At 40.3% G+C, this 18,690-nt stretch overlaps 1 protein-coding gene across 1 annotated transcript in view; it reads left to right on the forward strand.

Annotated features, from left to right (window-relative positions):
• EPB41L4A (erythrocyte membrane protein band 4.1 like 4A) overlaps window positions 1–17,783 on the forward strand; it is an 82,475-nt gene extending 64,692 nt beyond the window's left edge. Inside the window, exons 17-23 of the mRNA XM_014951452.1 lie at window positions 1,593–1,670; window positions 6,654–6,773; window positions 12,424–12,471; window positions 13,094–13,162; window positions 14,056–14,166; window positions 14,961–15,042; window positions 17,324–17,783. Coding sequence (XP_014806938.1) covers window positions 1,593–1,670; window positions 6,654–6,773; window positions 12,424–12,471; window positions 13,094–13,162; window positions 14,056–14,166; window positions 14,961–15,042; window positions 17,324–17,452 — 637 coding nt within the window. The 3' untranslated portion in view covers window positions 17,453–17,783. The remainder of the gene's footprint in view (window positions 1–1,592; window positions 1,671–6,653; window positions 6,774–12,423; window positions 12,472–13,093; window positions 13,163–14,055; window positions 14,167–14,960; window positions 15,043–17,323) is intronic.
• Window positions 17,784–18,690: the final 907 nt, after the last annotated feature.

Genomic DNA, 18,690 nt, shown 5'->3' on the forward strand with positions numbered 1-18,690 from the left:
CTGTCGCAGGTGTTGGAGCAGCCACAGTGTCTGTCGTCCTGGTTTCCATCTCCTCCCCCTGAGAATGCTGCACAACATTGAGCAGTGCTCGGTAGATACTGGCCAAGGCCCAGCACAATGCAGTGAGCTGTGCCTCTCTGGAATAGCCACAGCATTTTCCTTTCAAATATTCTACCACTTTATCAGGGTCCTGTAATTGTTCGGTGGTGAGCTCCCAGACCATTGGAGGTGAAAAAGTCTCTAGATACCTGCCCATGTTCTCCCACATGCCATGCCACCCGTGACCCTCCAGCCTCGGGGCAGATCTCTTGGTGGTAGCCTTAAATAGTTGCTTAACCTTAAACAAAATCTGAAACACATTCAGGAGACCTAGCAGTAAGACCAAACTGGTTTGCATGTCCCAAGGGTATTCAAAATTTTCAAAAACTGACATATCCAGCACAAAAAAGGAGGTGAAAGAGCTGGGGAAAATATCCCCCCCTGCTTCCCTCATAGACTCAGTGTGTTTATCAATAAATTCCCCGAGATATGGGCAGGAAAGCAGTGCTGAATAAACGCCCCAACAAAACCATCTGAACAGAGATGCTATCATATCATAAGTTGATATAGCACAGGACAGCAAAATTATAACCCTGATCCCTCTCCCAGAAGTGATAAACATCATCACGGGCAGTTTATACATAGAGCATGTAAGAGTTCACATAACACAGCCATGAAAACAAACGAAACAACATTGTGCCCAGCAACTAATACAATGAACACAGATACAAAATTCCTTTTAACATGCTCTGGTCAGATCTGCCGTAATCTCAACCCTCCGAGTGCCCCACGTTGGGTGCCAAAAGGGACTGTCGTGGTTTGGCCTCAGACGGCTCCCCCTTGGGCATGGCTCACATGGGATGGAATACTTGTGTCCCTCCTAGGTCCTGGGGAGAATTAACCCCATCACCGCCAGACCCAGGACACCTGCCAATCTGTGCCCTTCAGCCTTTCTGTATTTATAAAGATCAGTGTTAGTGGTGTTTCTTCCTTACTGCCTGACACGTGAAAAATGGTAGGAACTTACTAGAAGCCATATGGAAGTTGGGGTGAATAGAAACAGACCTAATAAGCATTCTTTTTTGCTGGCAAAACCAGAATTACTGTGTCCTTTCTGTTGGGTGTCCCACAATGTGCAGTAAGAAAAGAGCCAGAATGCGTACTGTTCAAAGACAAATCATTCATGCCTCAAAGAAACATTTCACTGTTGTGTATACACAAAGAATGCTGAGAGATAAAATAAGACAAACAAACAAATGAAAATGCAGTGCAATGATTCAAAAGGAAAATTGCACTCACCTGACACTGAACTCTGGGTGCACTGCCTTCAAAGCAGTTATTCCCAATCAATTAATGAGAAACAGATAATAACACTTTCAGGTGTAGACAAGTCCTCTAAAGTCTTTTAATTCTTATGTATGTCTGTATGTATGTATTTAATGTCTCAAGGAATGTCTTTGCAGTGTGTTTCATGCCTTGATTAGAACTTCAGTACTTCTTAGAAGATATTAGTAGATAAATTCATCTTGAGATGATGTTTTTCTCCTCTTCAGATCACGGTCTCGCTGTAACACCAGCAGTGGCAGTGAATCAGAGAATTCCAACAGAGAGCATCGGAAGAAGAGAAACAGGTGAACATTGTGTATTTCAGACATAGAGACAGGAAACACAAACAAGTAGAGAATGGACTTTTCTGAGATAGACCTAAAAAGAAAGAATCTAACATGTTGTATATGTATACAATCCTCCTGAGGTAGCTTAGGAACCTTTTTTTCATAAGAAGAGAGATAACCCCAAAAGAAATATACACTATATGTTTATGCCATGAATGCATACCCTCCTGTTGCTTGGGAAGAACTCAATTAGCTGCAAAATCAAATACGGGGCGCATTTACCAAAGATTTGCAATATTAATGCAAATAAAGTGGGTAATGGTGGTGACAAGATATTCACAACATATATTTCAATACCTCAAAAATTTCAAGTGAAGTGTTTTATCAGAAAATAAGCTTTTGAGGAGAATACTCAAATATTTTAATGGATCTGGAACTTAATGTTGTTTTTACATGCATGCATTTAATTGTATAAATATTTTTATCTTCTAAAATGTGAAGTGTGGGCCTAAACCCTAAATGTGTTCAATGCCAGCTTTTAATAGGGCATCAGCTGTTTATATTGAGTTATGCTAGCAAGTTTGGGGCTTTTACATTCTATTTTTTTATTGTCACTGATAAGAAAAAGTTGGCATAAAAACTGATTTATTGTAGCAAAAAAATCCTTTAAAACTGCTGTTTTAAATGTTGCTTTTGGTGTAACAGCATATGAATTGTTTATGAAAATGTATTTTTTAAAAGTACATATAGTTTCTTTATATTGCATAAACAGAGCATCAGACTATTGTCACTGGATGAAAGAGGAGTTGTTTAAGGCAAATTTTCTAAGAAGCTGTCTGCACAAGCTGCCATAGTATGTTGTTGTCTCACATGCAGTACTATAAGTGATAAATGATTTCCAGATATTTTGAAGCTCTTAAGAATAATTATGTGCTAGATAGTGCTGCAGAGGTATGCTGTTTAACAGTATTTTCAGCATGATTTGCGACAGTTAGAGAGATGCTAGAAAATCATGGTGACATTCAAATGGCCTAGTATAAAGCATAATTGAGCCATGAGATTTGTTTGGAGTTTACTTAAATCAGAGCATAGTCTTGTGAGATACTTGGCTAATAATAACCTAGTGTGCATGGAAGATTTGTTTTCCAGGTGAGCTCTGAAGTTTAAAACGCTGAGTATAGTTTCAGTGATCAGTAGGTAAATGGTATTTGGTATCCCTTTCTCTTAGAGCACTCTTGCCAGGCTTTTTCTCCTGTGAAACTTCTTGTTCAGGGAACTCGACAAGCAAGTGAAGGAAATTAGAGACTGACCACAAGAATGTTTCTTAAGAGCTTCTTGCAGTATAGAGATTGGATTGTAAGAAGGATTAAGTACTGCTTATTATTTTCTGAAGAATAAAAGGAGCTTTACCCTACCCTTCCTCACCTCATGCAAAAGTGCATAAAATTAAAAAGAAAAAACCCTCTATGTGTGGATTGTTTCTACGTTTTTCATATTTTGAGAAATGTAAGATAACATTGAAAATGTTTATGTTGCAGCATCTCTTACTCTTAGGTGGTCAGTTGAAATCAGACCAGATCAGAAGTCATTATCCATGTTAAAGCAAATACAGCAGTAAATGAGCTGGAGGTCTGAGACTTGTTCTTTGTCATCAGGTGCAGGAAAAACAACAGTCATAATGAATTTCTGCGTTTTGTTAGCAGCCACAGCAGTAATATAAAAGCTGAAAGGGCACAGGCACTGACTGGCTTTCCTGTTAGCAGGGGTGAGCCAGCCCTAGCAGGGTTAAATGGGACGATACAGTAGGCTTGCAACTGCTGTTACTCAAGTTTTACCTGTTGCATAGATAATACTAATATATTTGCTAGTATGACAATCAGATCCCTGGCACAAGGTGTAGATGTGAAATAAATAAATTGGATAAATACATAAGAGGTTAAATAAGACATTTTTCAGTGAGATATGTAGCAAAAGTCATTGTAGGGGAGAGAAGAACAAAAGATCAAAAAAATCTGGAAACTGATTTTTTTCACATTAGTTCTTTCAAATAAAAAAAGTGAGCATATGTACAAGACTGAATTTATTTAGGAGGGAAGAGAAATCCTGAAGTCGAATGGGATTACAGTGTGGGTATGTGATGAAAACCTAAACATATGTAGAGGAACAGAATCAATACCAGCAAGGCTGATTTCAAAAGTATGAAATGATGGACAATTCCTGAGACTTGTCTGCTACTTTCAGACTTCTGCTTTCTCTTAGGTTAGGATGTTTTAATAAATAGTATTTTAATCTTTTAATAAATAGTATTGAAACTTTCCAGTGGCCTTTTACAAGACAAAAGCTGTAGTATCCTGAGTTTCAGACACTGATCTTTAGTTTCAGTTTTTTATTTCAGGTTGTGTAAAAAGTAATGCAAGGGAAACGTATTGCAGTACAACAGAATGGAGAAAGCTTCAGGGAAATAAAATCTCATTTTACAGTGGTCCCAGATTTGGCAGAAGAGTTGCTTTCTTCTCTGTGTTCCTATCAAAGAGCAGTACTGTGCTGTAGCATTGCTATTCATCACCAGTCTTCTGTAGCTGCAGGGCAGATGTCTACAGGTAGCCCTTGCTATGGCATCTCCGTGCTGAAGTCACTCTTGGAAGTGACTGAACCCAAGCATCCAAAGTACAGTAGAGTCCTACTGGTGTCAAAGTATAAACATCATCTAAGATTGCGACCACACTGTAGGAAGATGGGGGCTCCTGTCAAAAGAGTCAGTGAAGCACATTTTAAGAAGGAACCAAAGGAAGACTTAAAACCTCCGCATGATGGCATCAGTGGGGTCCAACCAGGGGCCTGTCTGCTAATGCACTTATCCCAACATCGACAAACTAGGATTTCTTTGCTGTGACCATCTGATAGTAATGCTGCTGAGGAGTGGTAGTGCTTGGCTTGGATTTTTTCTTTTTTTTTTTTTTATTGTTATATTTTGTTTGAAAAAAGATCTTTAAGAGATGCTGAACAATGTTTGAATTTTTGCAATATTATTGGCAGCTATTGTGTTCTCCAAAGTCTTGAAATCTTTTTTTCCTTTATTTTGTCCTTCTTTACCTTTAAAACAGGGAGACTTTTATTTGATAGAAGAACATTCTTCTGTTGTCACTGCAGTTTTATTCCCTGTTAGGGCCACGGGTTTCCATTAGTTGAATGGAGTGGAACAGAAATGATGTGTTTAGTCTCTTAATGAGAGGTCATTCGTGGTCATTAAGGAAGTGTGGTTTCAAGCACGAGGTGCAGGGTCTCACGTGCTCTGTGCTAGAGTAGGAACCTCGTGCTCTGCTGCATTGTGTGGGCTTCCTGAGAAGAATGAGTAACTTTTGGTTATTTTATGGCAAGCGTCTGAATGCCTCCTTCAGAGCAGAGCTCTACTTCATCTGTTAGGAGAGACTTCTTGGTAGAGGTGAAGTACCAGCAAGCAGGCAGACCCACCACCCATGGCAGCAGCGCTGGTCTGGCAGCCATGTGTCGTCTTCCCGTGCAAGTGACTGCCGTTTGTGCGAGGCAGTTGATGGTGTTTATACCATGTGGGGTGATTGCTGTCTCCACAAATTGGATTATTCGGGATGAAAATCACAATTCATTACTTGGTGCTGTGTGAGTTCTACTAAACCCTTAGGTAGAAGTTTATGTTAATCCCTGTCACCAGATTACAGGTTTAAAAAGACATGCTTAGAAATCAAAACCTGATGTTGCCATCTTCTCCAGATGCTCGGTGCCATTTGGTAGAGTTGTGGCTGTTTACAGTAGCTGAGGATCTAGCTCAAAATTCATTATGCATGTGAGGGATCTGATTAAAGGAGAAGCAGCAGCCTGCATAGCCAGTTTAGCCTGATAACAATTCAAAACTCCAGGAGAAAGGTACATATGCAGTAGAAGAGCAACAACAGCAGCGTGCTTTGCATTTCCTAGGCAGTCATGTCTCCAGTGTAATCCCTTTATCTCTCTTGGTTGGTTGGTTTGTTTGTTTTACCTGTCAGTCTTCCCGTTTTTTTTGCTAAGCTCCTCTAGATTCTACAGTACGCCAGTCCTGTCAGGGAACCTGCTCTTGGAATGGTATTTTCCTGGGTTGTTTCGAAATCCCTGCTAAATTTCACATTCGATGCTATGACCAAAGCACGTCCATTTGTTTCACCTTAGCCATTTCATCACACCACTCGTGTCTGCAACATCAAAGCAGGGTTTCTACAAATCTACACAAAATTCAATGTCCGAATGCTGGCACGCCGGTTGGCTCAGCTGGTTGTGTCATTCTAGAGTTACTTTAGCTTGAGAGCAAATGCGCTGAATTTATAGGTTTTTGACATTTGGTTAATCTGTGCTACATTCCAATAATGCATTCATGGTTTTTAACCAAATTATATTAAAAAAAAAAAATAATAATAATAAAAAGTATATAGTGTTATTTAGAAGCACTCAAGCAGCGCCGGGGGAGATCTGCATGCATCCTGGGCTTTGTTGCAGGTCGGGGTGAAGAGACCTCCTCCTCTGAGCGGGAACTCGCCAAGGCCATCCCTGGGGGATTTTCCCTGGATCCTGGGAAGGTTTGCGTGCTGCACAAAGTATTTGGAGAAGGTGTTGTAGTAGCAGAGCCTTATATCAAGATGCAGGCCTTATGCTTGCTATAGACGAGGTGGGCTGCAATATGTAAACAGGAAAATAGTTCTAGATGTTTGTCTTGGGCTGGGAAGATGAATTCAAATTGTGAGCCTGTTCTTAAAGGCCTGGGTCGTTTGATTTTTGCATTATGCTGTTTCTTAATAACAAACCAGTGAGTCTTCTTTGATACAGGTTCTGACATTTTAACATGGTTTGGGAAGATTTAAGTAAAATTTAGCAGGATGAAAAGTTAAAGTATTGCATTGCAGGAGCTGGATTTTTGTGGGGAAAAAGTATCCCATTGCTTCTCAGAGCATCCTGCCTCAGAGACCTCAGACTAAGCTCCCGCTACTTCTTCTGCAGATTACGGCAAGAGAATGACATGGTTGACTCAGCTCCTCAGTGGGAAGCTGTGCTCCGGCGACAAAAGGAGAAGAACCAGGCAGACCCAAACTACCGTCGATCCAGGCACAGATCTCGATCGTACGTAACCCTTGCCCCCTTTGACAGGCCAGTGAAAATTAAGGCTGCTCTAGCACGTTAAAAAGCAGGAGGGGTATCTTCAGTGTGGTGGTGGCCCTCAGCTGCTGAGGAGCAGAGACTTTCCCGCGGCACATTCTCACATTAGCAGATTTGTCTTTGTGGTCAAACTCCCTTCGTATAGCGATTTGGATTTCAGGTCACAAATAACACAGGAAGGGCTTTGTACCAGAACTAGTCAGGAACTTTCTCCATCAGCTTGGATGCAGTCCTGGATGCTTTTGTGGGCCCCTGAACATCAGTTCTGTAATGAGGACAGCGATTCCCCTGTTCTGGGCAGCAAGTCTGTAAAAACATTCAGATTTTGTGTGATAGGTGCAGGCATTTTTGTGAGATGCATGCATGCTTGTTTAATCACATAATACCTGCGGTATTGTTCCAGAGGAGACCAGATACTGACGCCTCCATGTCAAATTACCGTTGACAAGCCAGTAGTCAGTGATTTATTGCATCCTGGTGTCAGAAGGGAGCTGTGCTGCCAGGCAGTGCTGTGCTTGCTGACTGACAGCTGTTTCTGACATGGTGAAGTTGTCAGCTCCTAAAATTAATTTGAATGAAAATGCTGGTTTCTTTTAGTTTATGTTTTTCTTCCAATGGCATGTTTTGGGGGTACAGATGCACTGTTTTGTATCATGTTTGTGTCCAGCCTAATCTGCCATCCAGGCAACCACCCAGAGCAGTGCCAGTATCACGGTGCTGGGCAGGCAGGGCAGGACCAGGGGGTTGATGAGTGCCAGGAGAGCAGCTCTGAGGCATTGGGAGAGAAGGCAAGAGAAGGCAGCCTTTCAAACTGTATCACCACCCTCACTGCCTGGCTAACATGGATAAGTTGCCAGCCCTGATGCTGATAGTGTAAGGTGTGAGCTCTGTAACGTATGTAGGTATTTCCTTTAATGTCTTCTCTTAACTTCACCTTTCATTATAAGACCAAGAGAAACTGTATAGTGCCTTAAATGATTACTTCATTTGTGCTGACTGAAACTATAATCCACGTTGAAGTTTCCGGTATTACAATCCACTTGAGTTCTGTTTTCAGTTGCCTGTGTTGCTAGAACTCTTTTCTGTTTCCAGTTTTCATAGTGTAGAGTTTTCATTCTTTTATGAGAAATAGAATTTGCCATTAAAATTCCAAATGTTGGAATTTCTACTTTAACTGGCTTTGTACTGACTTGTTCACTTTCAGCTGCACAAAAGTCAAATGTTATTAGGTATAATTATACGATGATATATTGCTCAAAATCAGGAATATTAAAGCTCACTTGTATGGCATCCACAAAATATAGCTGATTAAATTGGTTTTACATTTTTTTACTATATACAGAAAGTGCTGTAAACTAGGAAATGTACCGAGTTAATAATGGTTAGATTAAATTTATAGCCAACTTTTCTTTTTCCCCATAGGCCAAGCAAATTTCATTGCTTGGACAGCACGGGCTCCCTCTTGTGGTTAATTTAACTTACAAAATGGCTTTTATTTCCCAGCACAGTGACATTCTGTTTTATATTTTATTTATACTACTATTATTAAAAAATGTAAATGTGTAGCATCCTCCTGAACCAGGAAAGGTCCTAGGCAAAGCAAAGAAATGAGGAAATCCTGAAGACTTTGGATGCCTTCTCATTTCTTTTCTCTGTTGTGCTAGTGATGAATATATTCCTGATTTTTGTCTCACTCTTCAGTTTAAAAAAGCAAACCCCAAAACAATGAAATAAGCCCATACCTCCCAAGTAAGGCAGAGATCCTTAATATATGCAAGTAGGAACTAAAAAAAAGTAAAATGGGAATTCCTTTCAAGATGCTTTAATAAAATTTTAGTAAAAGGTGTTTTAACTGTTAAACTGCAGTAGGTTATGAGAGCATTTATTTAATTTAGTTTGGCTCAGCTGTTTGCTTACATGACTGGATGCCGGTCAGAGGGAAAGGAAACGTGTGATTCCCTAGGGTGTAAGGTATGGTTGGTTTTGTTTTAAATCTGGTCATATGGTCATTTCAATTTGCACATTTAACAATTGATACAAACCCTTCATTTTAGTAGTACAGACAAGTCTTGCACATTAAGTTCCTTATTGCAGTCAGCTTAACTAGGGCTCTCTTTGGAAGCGTGAAGTAATAACTGAAATACTTGTTCTTATGCCTGGCACAGTGCATTTCATTTGTTTGATAATGAGTAATATTAATCATTGGTGGTGGTGAGGTGGTGGCTCCTTGGTCTTAGGAATAAAAATATTTGACAAGAATTTGACCTTTCTTTCTCCTAAAGGAATCGGCAAATAGAAAGAGCTCCCAATTCTAGTTCTACAGGGTTTATTTTCAAGAGTTCATGTAAAACATCTGTGTAGCCAAAGGGCTTTTTTAATTAAGAAGAATGGCCATTAAAATTCCATGGCTATTTAAATTTACCATTTGTGACTCAAACTGAAATATTAATAAGGGTGCAGATGCAGACACAAAAAGTAATGTAGACCTTATTAATGTGTAGAGTTGTTCAAGCTTGTGAAAACAAAATAAAAATAAACAAAAGACCTCCTGGAGACTCATCACTTACTGGGAATTCCCCTTAGGTTTCTCGTGCATTAGAGAGTCTGATTAGCGTACAAATTGTCCAGAAGCTATTGATTCAGATACTGCCATAGGACAATCTGAGTATACACTGTGTGTCAAAACTGTGAGTTCTTAACGAGTTCACACTAAGAAGATGAAAACAAAGTGAAAGAGGGATTGTGATATGGCTTTAAGATTTAATAGAAGGATTGCTTTGTTGTGGGTTGTTCAGAAAGATACAAACATGAATTTCCTGTGCAGTATAGGCAATACCTACATTTCACTTTAACAAGACCTTTCTTTTTGTAAGCTTTTCTTCATTTTGCCTTCAAAAGAAGCAAGATCAGGCCTTTGGAAGGAAAATGCTTTTATGAAGAAACTTTATCTATATTGTATTTCTGGATATTCTTTTGTGGGGATTTAACTAGAATAAATGCTGTGAAATTATCCCGGTATGTTAACACTTCTTAAACGGATGGAAAGTAAATAATGTCAAGATGGGAATTCGTAAAAGCAGTTTGCTCTGGGGAATTATTGTGTTATTGTGTTTAGCCCTTTTCTTTTCTTTTACAAGAGTGGCTTCCTTGTTAGTGTAGTTACAGGGGTGGAATGAAGGAGAACATCAGAGAACACAGAATTAAATGCCTGGTGTTGGCTGCAGAAATCAGGAGGCACAGTTACTAGAAAACGCAGAAATGAAGATGCCTTCTTATTTTACCACTCTCTTTGCACACTGCCCCACAAATGAATATTTCTTACCACATGATATTTGGTGATAACGTGAGACTTAAGACCACGTCCTGAACCCGTTGTATTTCCATGAATAAGTGAAAGCCATGAGCTGATCGGATGGGTCAGTGGTATGCGCAGTACCCTGCTTTGTGGGGATGCTGGGCTTGGGAGCGACTTTGAGGCTTTGCTTCCTCAGGCAAACTGGGGCTCGTAAGCATTACAAAGCCTCCCTGGAGAAAGAAGCTGGCATTTTTCAGGGGGCTTTCACATTCCCCACTGCCTTATTATTCAGCCTCAGAAGAGGATGCCTATCTTCCCAGCCCCAGGGTGAACGTAGGGTTTGCAGCTGCTAGTTTGTGAGCAGGGGGTTGCATGGAAGGAGAAATCAGTTCAAAACTGAGGGGAGAAGAAGGCTGTTAAATGCCACTGCGTACCAAGCTACTGCATCAGGGAGGTAAAACCAGCATGGACAGATAAAAGGAGGAGAGAAGGAGAATTAAATGCAAGAAGGGAGAAGGGGAGATAGGAGAAGTGAAAATCAGAGAAAATTAAAGGCATTATAATAAACACAAACACATAAAGCCACAAACAGCTCTAAACACTGATAAAAATTAGACTGCAAGCTACTTGTGGCCGTAGTCAGTGCCAACATCAGGACCTGAGCACTTGGAAAGGACAGCAGAGAGCTCCATCAGGAATGGTCTGGGGTGGCTGTGTCACACTGCATGGAAAGCCATCGCCACCTTGGAGCCTGAGAAGGTTACAGATTAGTTCATATAGATTAGTTCATATTAGTCCCACCAGGGAATCACAAATGTAAGGTTGTTTCTCATCCTTCTGACTATCTTGGCTATTTATAAAGCAGTAAATAAATATTGCCCAGTACTTCTGCACCTGTAAAATATGAAAAAATCCCCCAAAACATTACCATCCCTGAATAATCTGCCTATACACTGATGTTTACTGCAATTTACCCCATTATCACTGGGCTGAAGTCTAGAAATGAGCCAAACACAGCAGCAGCGACATAAGAAAACAGTGAAACTGCTAGTGCTAGAGACCAGTTTGGAATTATTTCTGATAACAGCTCTGTCACTGGGCAAGGGAGAGATGGTTTAACAGAGGCTAAAATGCAGGACTCTACTGTCCTCCTTTATCTTCATTTAGATATGGATTATATCACTCCAAAAGAATCCTTGAATATGATAGGCCCTTTTGTTTAAGGAAAAAAAAAAAAGCAAGCATCTAACGATGTTAAGATTTAATCTTTAGAAACTGTGATTTCAGTGGGAGCATTTCTGCATGCTGAATCTGTCTAAAAGTTACATCCCTCACATTTCAGACGTTGAGTTTATATAATCCCAATGAAAAGAGTTACCAGATCTCTCCATGCAAACGTAGTCCTTGGCACCGTGTAAAATGCTTACTTAGTCTATTACTCTGCATGGGTTTAGGTGAATTCTTCAGCAACAGTGGTGGTTTTGCCCTAACGTTGCAATGAAATCGGATGAGAAAAATAAAAATAAAAGGGATCCAGTTTGGAGATGGTATCTTCTGTGATTCAGTGGAAAATGTGAAGCATGCCATTCAGGCTTAGTTTACTACATCTCTGTGTCTGCAACAGGGAAATTACAATTTTGGCTAAGTATTTTCTCTGTGAATGAAATACTTCCTAAAATATTTGTGTCAGTGAGTATGCATGGTTGCTGGTTTGGTTTGTTTGTTGTTGGGGTTTTTTGGTCTTCGACATCACAAAGGTAAATGAAGTGAGCAGAAACACATCTTCAAATGACCGGGGAGTGAGAGGCTGTAGGGTGGTTGTAGCTGAGCACTGGGTCCTCTTTAGTGGTGCTCACTGGGCATGGCCAAGGATTACTGACTGGTGTGTCAGCCTGGCGTGTCCCGTCCCTCCTCCTGCCCACCAAGGGCTCTGTGGGCTACGGGAGATTTCCAAGGGGCTTTTACAAAAGTGTTACTCCAAAACATGTTGTCCTCAGCCGGCCAAGGGGTGGCAGTGGCTGGGCACTGGCTTGACTTGGGAAGTTGTGTTTATATTTTATGCGTACTTTTGCTGGAAGCTAGCAGAACAGGAATGGTGATTGAGAGCCTCTCATTCAAGAAATGACCTTTCAGTTGAAATAAAGTAGTGAGGTTTAATGCATTTTCTGAGATAACAAACCTTAAAATTGAAGTCACTGGTGGATTACAGTTACCATGATTCCTGTGCAGGGTTTGTGCTTTTGAAAGTTATTTGAACAGCAACACATCAGACGGTGTTTTTCACAGTTCTGCCTTTGTTGTCTTTGTTGGTATTTATAGGAGAAGCCCAGATGTACAAGCTAAAGAGGAACTGTGGAAACATATTCAGTAAGTATGGTCCTTGTAGGGTCTGAGTGACTGCTTGGTTTGCCTCTAATTTAGTTATTCACATCCCTGGCACTGTGTCTATAAGGCATTATGTGCCTGATTTAGTTATGTGGCACAGTAAATTATGCGGGTGTTAATAACCTTCTGTGTGTAGAAGATACTGCAGATCACTGAATGCACTGAATCCAGATGACCATTGTATGTAGATGAATTACTAAAGATGAATACAGCATTTTAGAGATTTATTCCTTTGTGGCTTCCAAAATGTTCTTGTTTGTAATACTGACACTTTTAGGATGAGGCCATATATTCTATAGGACTATCGTTTGGTAAAATAGCTAGCTATTCCAAAGCATATTCAGTGATCATATGTATTGTGAAGCAACAAGATCAGATTTGCAGGGAGGTGAGAGGAAGGTGGAACAGGATGTGACACGCAGTTGAAGCAATCAAGGTGGTTAGACACATTTCTTAATAGGTTTCCTATTTTGATGTCAAGATAGCCTCAGGGATGACAACAGCTTGTTTCACTAAATCTTTTCAACCTAACATAATAAAAATAAGAATGGTTTTGCAGTTGGTAGCTACTGTTGCATTTTTTACTTTGCCTAATCCGTTCTAGGAAGGAGCTTGTGGATCCATCTGGCCTATCTGAGGAGCAATTGAAAGAAATTCCCTACACTAAAATAGAGTGAGTTTACATCAGGATTTTTTTTTGTGAATATAAAAGCTCACTTTTCTTATTTTACTGTGAACTCTGTCATACTGAAATAGAAGTGGGTTTACACATAATCTCTAAGCTTTTGTCTACTCCTAATGCTTATTTTGTTACTCCTAATGCATTGAATGAGGACAGTTAATTGTTTTTAAACCTAATATTTTCTCTTTCCAAAATATGAAAAAAATCATCTTCATCTCTCCCTATTTCTCCCACACACTCAGGAAGCTGCCAGATGTCTGTATGTTCTGTATGTCTCCCTATGCCATCCATCAATCCGTTTTATGTTATACACTACAGAATCAGAGAGAACTGAATGCAAACAAGCAAATCCATTTATTTCCTAAACTTCTGCTTCCTTTTGAATTTTTATTCCAATCATCTAAGGCATTGTTTGACCTGTTCAACCCCTTTCCTTGCTTGTCATGGGCATCTGCCAGGGCATAGCTATTTCCTTAAGAACGAACATCTATTTTGCTGTGATAATTGCCCATTTGGGATGCCATGTGTCAGTGCAAGCAGCTGCATGTCGCAGAAATGGGATCCCGGTTTGCATTATAATGTGCTTCCACAACACCACTAAACAGAAAAGCTGATGTTAAAGGTGTATATTGCATTCTTTATTAAATAGTTTAATTTTCAAATAAGGGTAAGCGAGTTTGTGACCTTTGCACTTTTAAAGCATTGAATTCCCAATACAGACTCATAAGAAAAGCATCAGCCTTTTAAATTCGGCCAGTGCAAGAAGCTGTCTGTTTCACTCTAATAAGAAATGGGAGGATCTCCCACTCTGCAAGTGAATTTATGTTTTTGTGCCAGAGATCTGGTGTACTAACCTAGCGTTGTGAATTCTGTGTCTCTCTCAGGACTCAAGGCGACCCAATCCGTATTAGGCATTCACATTCCCCTCGAAGCTACCGTCAGTACCGGCGGTCCCAGTGCTCCGATGGTGAAAGATCTGTCCTCTCTGAAGTGAAGTATGTGAATGCAGTTATTAGCAATGGACTGGTTCAGTGTGGCCAAAAAAGTTGTTCAAAGATCGTGGTTAGATTAGAAGTACCATAAATGTGGTTAGTTGCTGGCATAGGATTCAGGCAATCCTCTAGATAGGTCTACAAAACCATTTCTAGTCCATTCTGGGCCACAGAGGCTTGCTTGATCCCCTCAGAAGGGGAAAACCTGAAAAAGCCAAAATAAACCTCTGTTGCTTTTCAGTGGCAGGTCATGAAGTTGCCTAAGGGATGAGTTGCTTTCCAGATACCTTCATCTTTAACAGAGTTGAGACATCATCTGTATTAACTCTGTAATTTGTTTCATGGGAACTCCAGTACAACCCTTTTCAGCAATAGGTGGATCAGTCTTTCCTCGAAGAATGATTTAAGGGTGTACATATGAATGGAAAAGTGACAGCCCTGTTCTCAGGGCCCTGATGATAGCACCCACTTGGGAGACTAGTTTTAGCTGGGTGGCACCCTGAAGGAGGTGTGGTGCACCCATGATTTCAGGTGAGACTCATCTCGCATGAAGCTGGACTGCCTCTGTAGACCTGGAGGAGACAGGCCCCTGGCGAAGTGATGGGATGGCCTGAAGGTGCCCACTGACTACTGGGGATCAGCATGATAGCTTTCAGATGTCTAGTCAGGTGATAAGCCTTCTGGATTTTGCTTTTGAGATCTACATAGCTGTCTGGGTCATTTTTGTTATTCTTCCTTTGCATAGTTACAGTTTACTTCATTATAGCAATACACATTTTATAATATCATAATTACAGTGCGAAAACAGATCTGGTGCCTCCACTGCCTGTTACACGATCTTCAGATGCAAAAGGTCCCAGCATCCAGTTGACTCAACAGGTTAGTAGTTGTGCATCCTTTGCAATTTTCCTTTTTTGGATGGAGAAGGAGGAGTCTGTTGCTTTATTTAAATTACGTCTTTGTTTTTCAGTGAAGATGAAAGCTGGCTGAGATTTTTTTGCAGCATCAGTGTGACTTCAAATTTTACATTTTATTTATATTTACACTTTGTTTATATTTCCAAATATATGTAGTTCTGTAGCATATTTCCCCTACAGACACGTGCTTCTGCTACTGGAGAACTCTTTCTCAGTTTGAGCTTGATGTTTCCTTAAGATGATACCCTGTTCTCCACAGGAGCAGAATGAACAGTTTCTTAAAATATGCACATGTGCTTGGGGTGTGGTTGTAATCACAACCTACCATCATTTATTCACTTCTTCTTAGAGGTCGTCTTAGAGTTTTGTGGCTTGGACTTGAAGCATTGCTTTTTTTTTTTTTTTCCTTTTTTCCCCAAGACTTTCAGCAAGTTCTCAGATGACACCAAGTTAAGCAGGAGTGTTGATTCACATGAGGATAGGGAAGCTCTACAGAGAGACTTAGATAGATCAGATTGGATCATTGGGCCAACATTAATGGTATGAGCTTCAAGAAGGCCAAGTGCCAGGTCCTGCTGCCTGGCAGAAAAGCACCTGGGGGTTCTAATTCACAAGCGGCTGAACATGAGCTGGCAGTGTGCCCAGGTGGCCAAGAAAGCCAATGGCATTCTGGCTTGTATTAGAAAGAAGAAGGAGGGAAGGAGCAGCAGAAGGAGGGAGCTGATTGTCTCCCTGTACTCAGCACTGGTGAGGCCACACCTCCAGTATTGTGTCCAGTTCTGGGCACCTCAATACAAGAGAGATATCGAGGTTCTGGAGAAAGTGCAGAGGAGGGCAATGAAGCTGGTGAACGGCCTGGAGCATCAGTCTTAGGAAGAGCGGTTGAAGGAGCTGGGACTGTTTAGGTTGAGGAAGAGGAGGCTGAGGGGAGACCTCATCGCTCTCTACAACTACTTGAAAGGACACTGTAGAGAGGTTGGTGCTGGTCTCTTCTCACAGGTAATTAGAGACAGAACGAGAGGGAATGGCTTCAAGCTCCAACAGGGTAGGTTTAGACTGAACATTAGGAAGGAATTTTTCCCAGAGAGAATGGTCGGGCATTGGAACAGGCTGCCCAGGGACGTGGTTGAGTCACCATCCCTGGATGTGTTTAAGAGTTTAGATGTGGTCCTGGGGGATATGGTGTAGGGGAGAACTTTGTAGAGTAGGGTTGATGGTTGGACTCAATGATCCCAAGGATCTTTTCCAACATAGATGATTCTATGATTCTATGAAATGCTGAGTGTTTCATTAGGTTACTGAAATCTGAAAAGGCTAGAACTTGTCTTTTTAAATGTAATTGCTGGCTTTCAGCTTATGTTATGGTACCATATCTCTTAGCTTTGATAGTTCCCATGCTAGTCATCATGTCTGTTAATCTGACATGTGGATATACCAAAACCACATGCTGATACTGTATGTGATGTGGAAAATTGCACAGGATACAACCAGCAAAACATGTTGTATTTTATCTTATAAGCTGTTAAAATGACTTAAGCTTGAGCAATTTTAAAACAATAAACATATATTTTTCACTTTAAGCCTAGTTAACTTGCTACCTGTTCTTCGATTTGAATTAAGTTCAAGGATAGTTGTATTCCTGCATATGATAGATGTTTAAAATGATGAGCTGTCCTTGATGTAAGGACTTGCTTACAGTGAAGGGGAAGCTGGCACACTCATGGCTAAACGATTTTTTATTTGCTTTGTAGAAATAAGTAACTTGTGTCCTGTTCAAAATTCACATTGTCTTATTTCCATTCTTATCCAATACAAGGTGGCTTAACTTCGTGCCCTGGAAGGAATTAGTGTTACAATGTTCAGTGTCCACAAACACCTCTCTTTTCCCTTCTGCCCAGATGCCCTCAAAACAGTGGCTGTTAATTCCTTGTGACCACTTGCTTGCAGTGTTTTGCTAAATATCTAATAATTAGTCGAGGCATTTCCTGAATAGGGAATATGAATCCAAATAGCAGAGAGGAGAAGCAGCTGGCAGGGGAGAGAGGAGGCAAGACGGGGAAAAAGTTCTGTTTAATCAAATAATCATCAAGATTTTAGTATTCCTGCTGTATGCATATATATATATATATATATATAAATTGCTGTATCCTTAGCCTAAGGTTGTCATAGCAGCAGTTATCAAAATACAGTATTTAAATTCTGCTATATCTTTTCAACAACATGTTTGAATTTTTTCCTTTCAGAGACAGAACGGATCTAAAGACAGCCTAATAGAAGAAACATCTCAGCTGTCCACTGGCAGCGTCGATGGAAAACCCACCACGAAGATCATAAAAACTGTACAGGTGTCACGCTTCAAGGTAGAGACTTGATAGCCATGACTGAAGATGGTGAATGGATTTTATTCTTTGGAAATGGGGAATTTGTGTGTGTGTGTGTGTGCAAGGGAAGGAAGTTGATGTGGTAGCAATTTCTTCAGGGTACTCGGAAGCGCAGCCTGCTTGCTGGGAAGGCCAAGCAATGCTTTTACCACAGATACCATTCTAGTGGTGTGATTGATCGAGGAGAAGCTGCTTGATTAGACAACCAAAAAGAAAAGTCTTAGTAAAACTGAATGATCAGCAGTTACATTTCCAAAAAAAAAAAAAAAAAAGAACAAAAAAATTTGCTGCAACAAAACAGGCTTTATGGTCTGCTCTGTAACTGAATAGCCTTTTTCCAAAAAATGACTGTTAACTGACATGATCAGGACCAGATGCTTCAGAAGAAGCAAAATAGTCATATTTTTGGCCAATTGTGCAATACAGTGTGATATGGGGAGAATTATCTTCACAATTTTATATGGGGATCAACTTATGTCCTGAGACATAAGGACTGATAGCTCTTACAAGGTTTATTTTAGCCTAGCACAGCAACAGATGCTCATGTTGTTAACATAAATGTTGACTCAACCCGCCTTAGCTCAAAAATACCAGACTCAGTAACACCCTGTGGCAGAGAGTTCCAGAGGTGATACAGACTTACTTCCCCTTGGCAGTTTTAAGTGTTCTCAATTTTGAATGCCCTTTTATGCAGAGGAACTATTTAATTGAACATTCCATACCATAGAAATACATAGAAATACATCTATCACCTGATGTAGAAATACATCTAAACTACACTGGAAAAAAACCTGGAGAATATGTACTGACCCACTATATTTAAGACTGCTTAGCAGGGCACTTGTAGAGTAGGATTTAAGACAGATAGCAAATAGCCTTTTTAAAAAAAAACAAAACCAAACACTAGATTAGGAAAGTCTGCCTTAATCTCTTTTCATATGAGATAATCAATGCTAATACCTTCTGATACTTTTCTCTGAGCCATTTCTACTATGATAAAATGACAAAGGCAGTATTTCCGGTATGATAATTGCATTTTTTTTTCTATTGTCATGGTAGGAATAGTGAGTTTTAATGATGCTGCAGATTAAGTGGGTTATCTTCTAGTGTGTATGTGGAGTGATGCCTAGCTCTTCTGTCCTATCACTTTGTACAAATGAATGAGCTGAAACTCATTCATCTGCCTCCCATTTGTCCTCAGTTGGCACACGGATGAGCCTTCAGGCTTT

This window comes from Calidris pugnax, unplaced genomic scaffold (assembly GCF_001431845.1).
Source record: "Calidris pugnax isolate Ruff unplaced genomic scaffold, ASM143184v1 scaffold148, whole genome shotgun sequence".
NCBI lineage: Eukaryota > Metazoa > Chordata > Aves > Charadriiformes > Scolopacidae > Calidris > Calidris pugnax.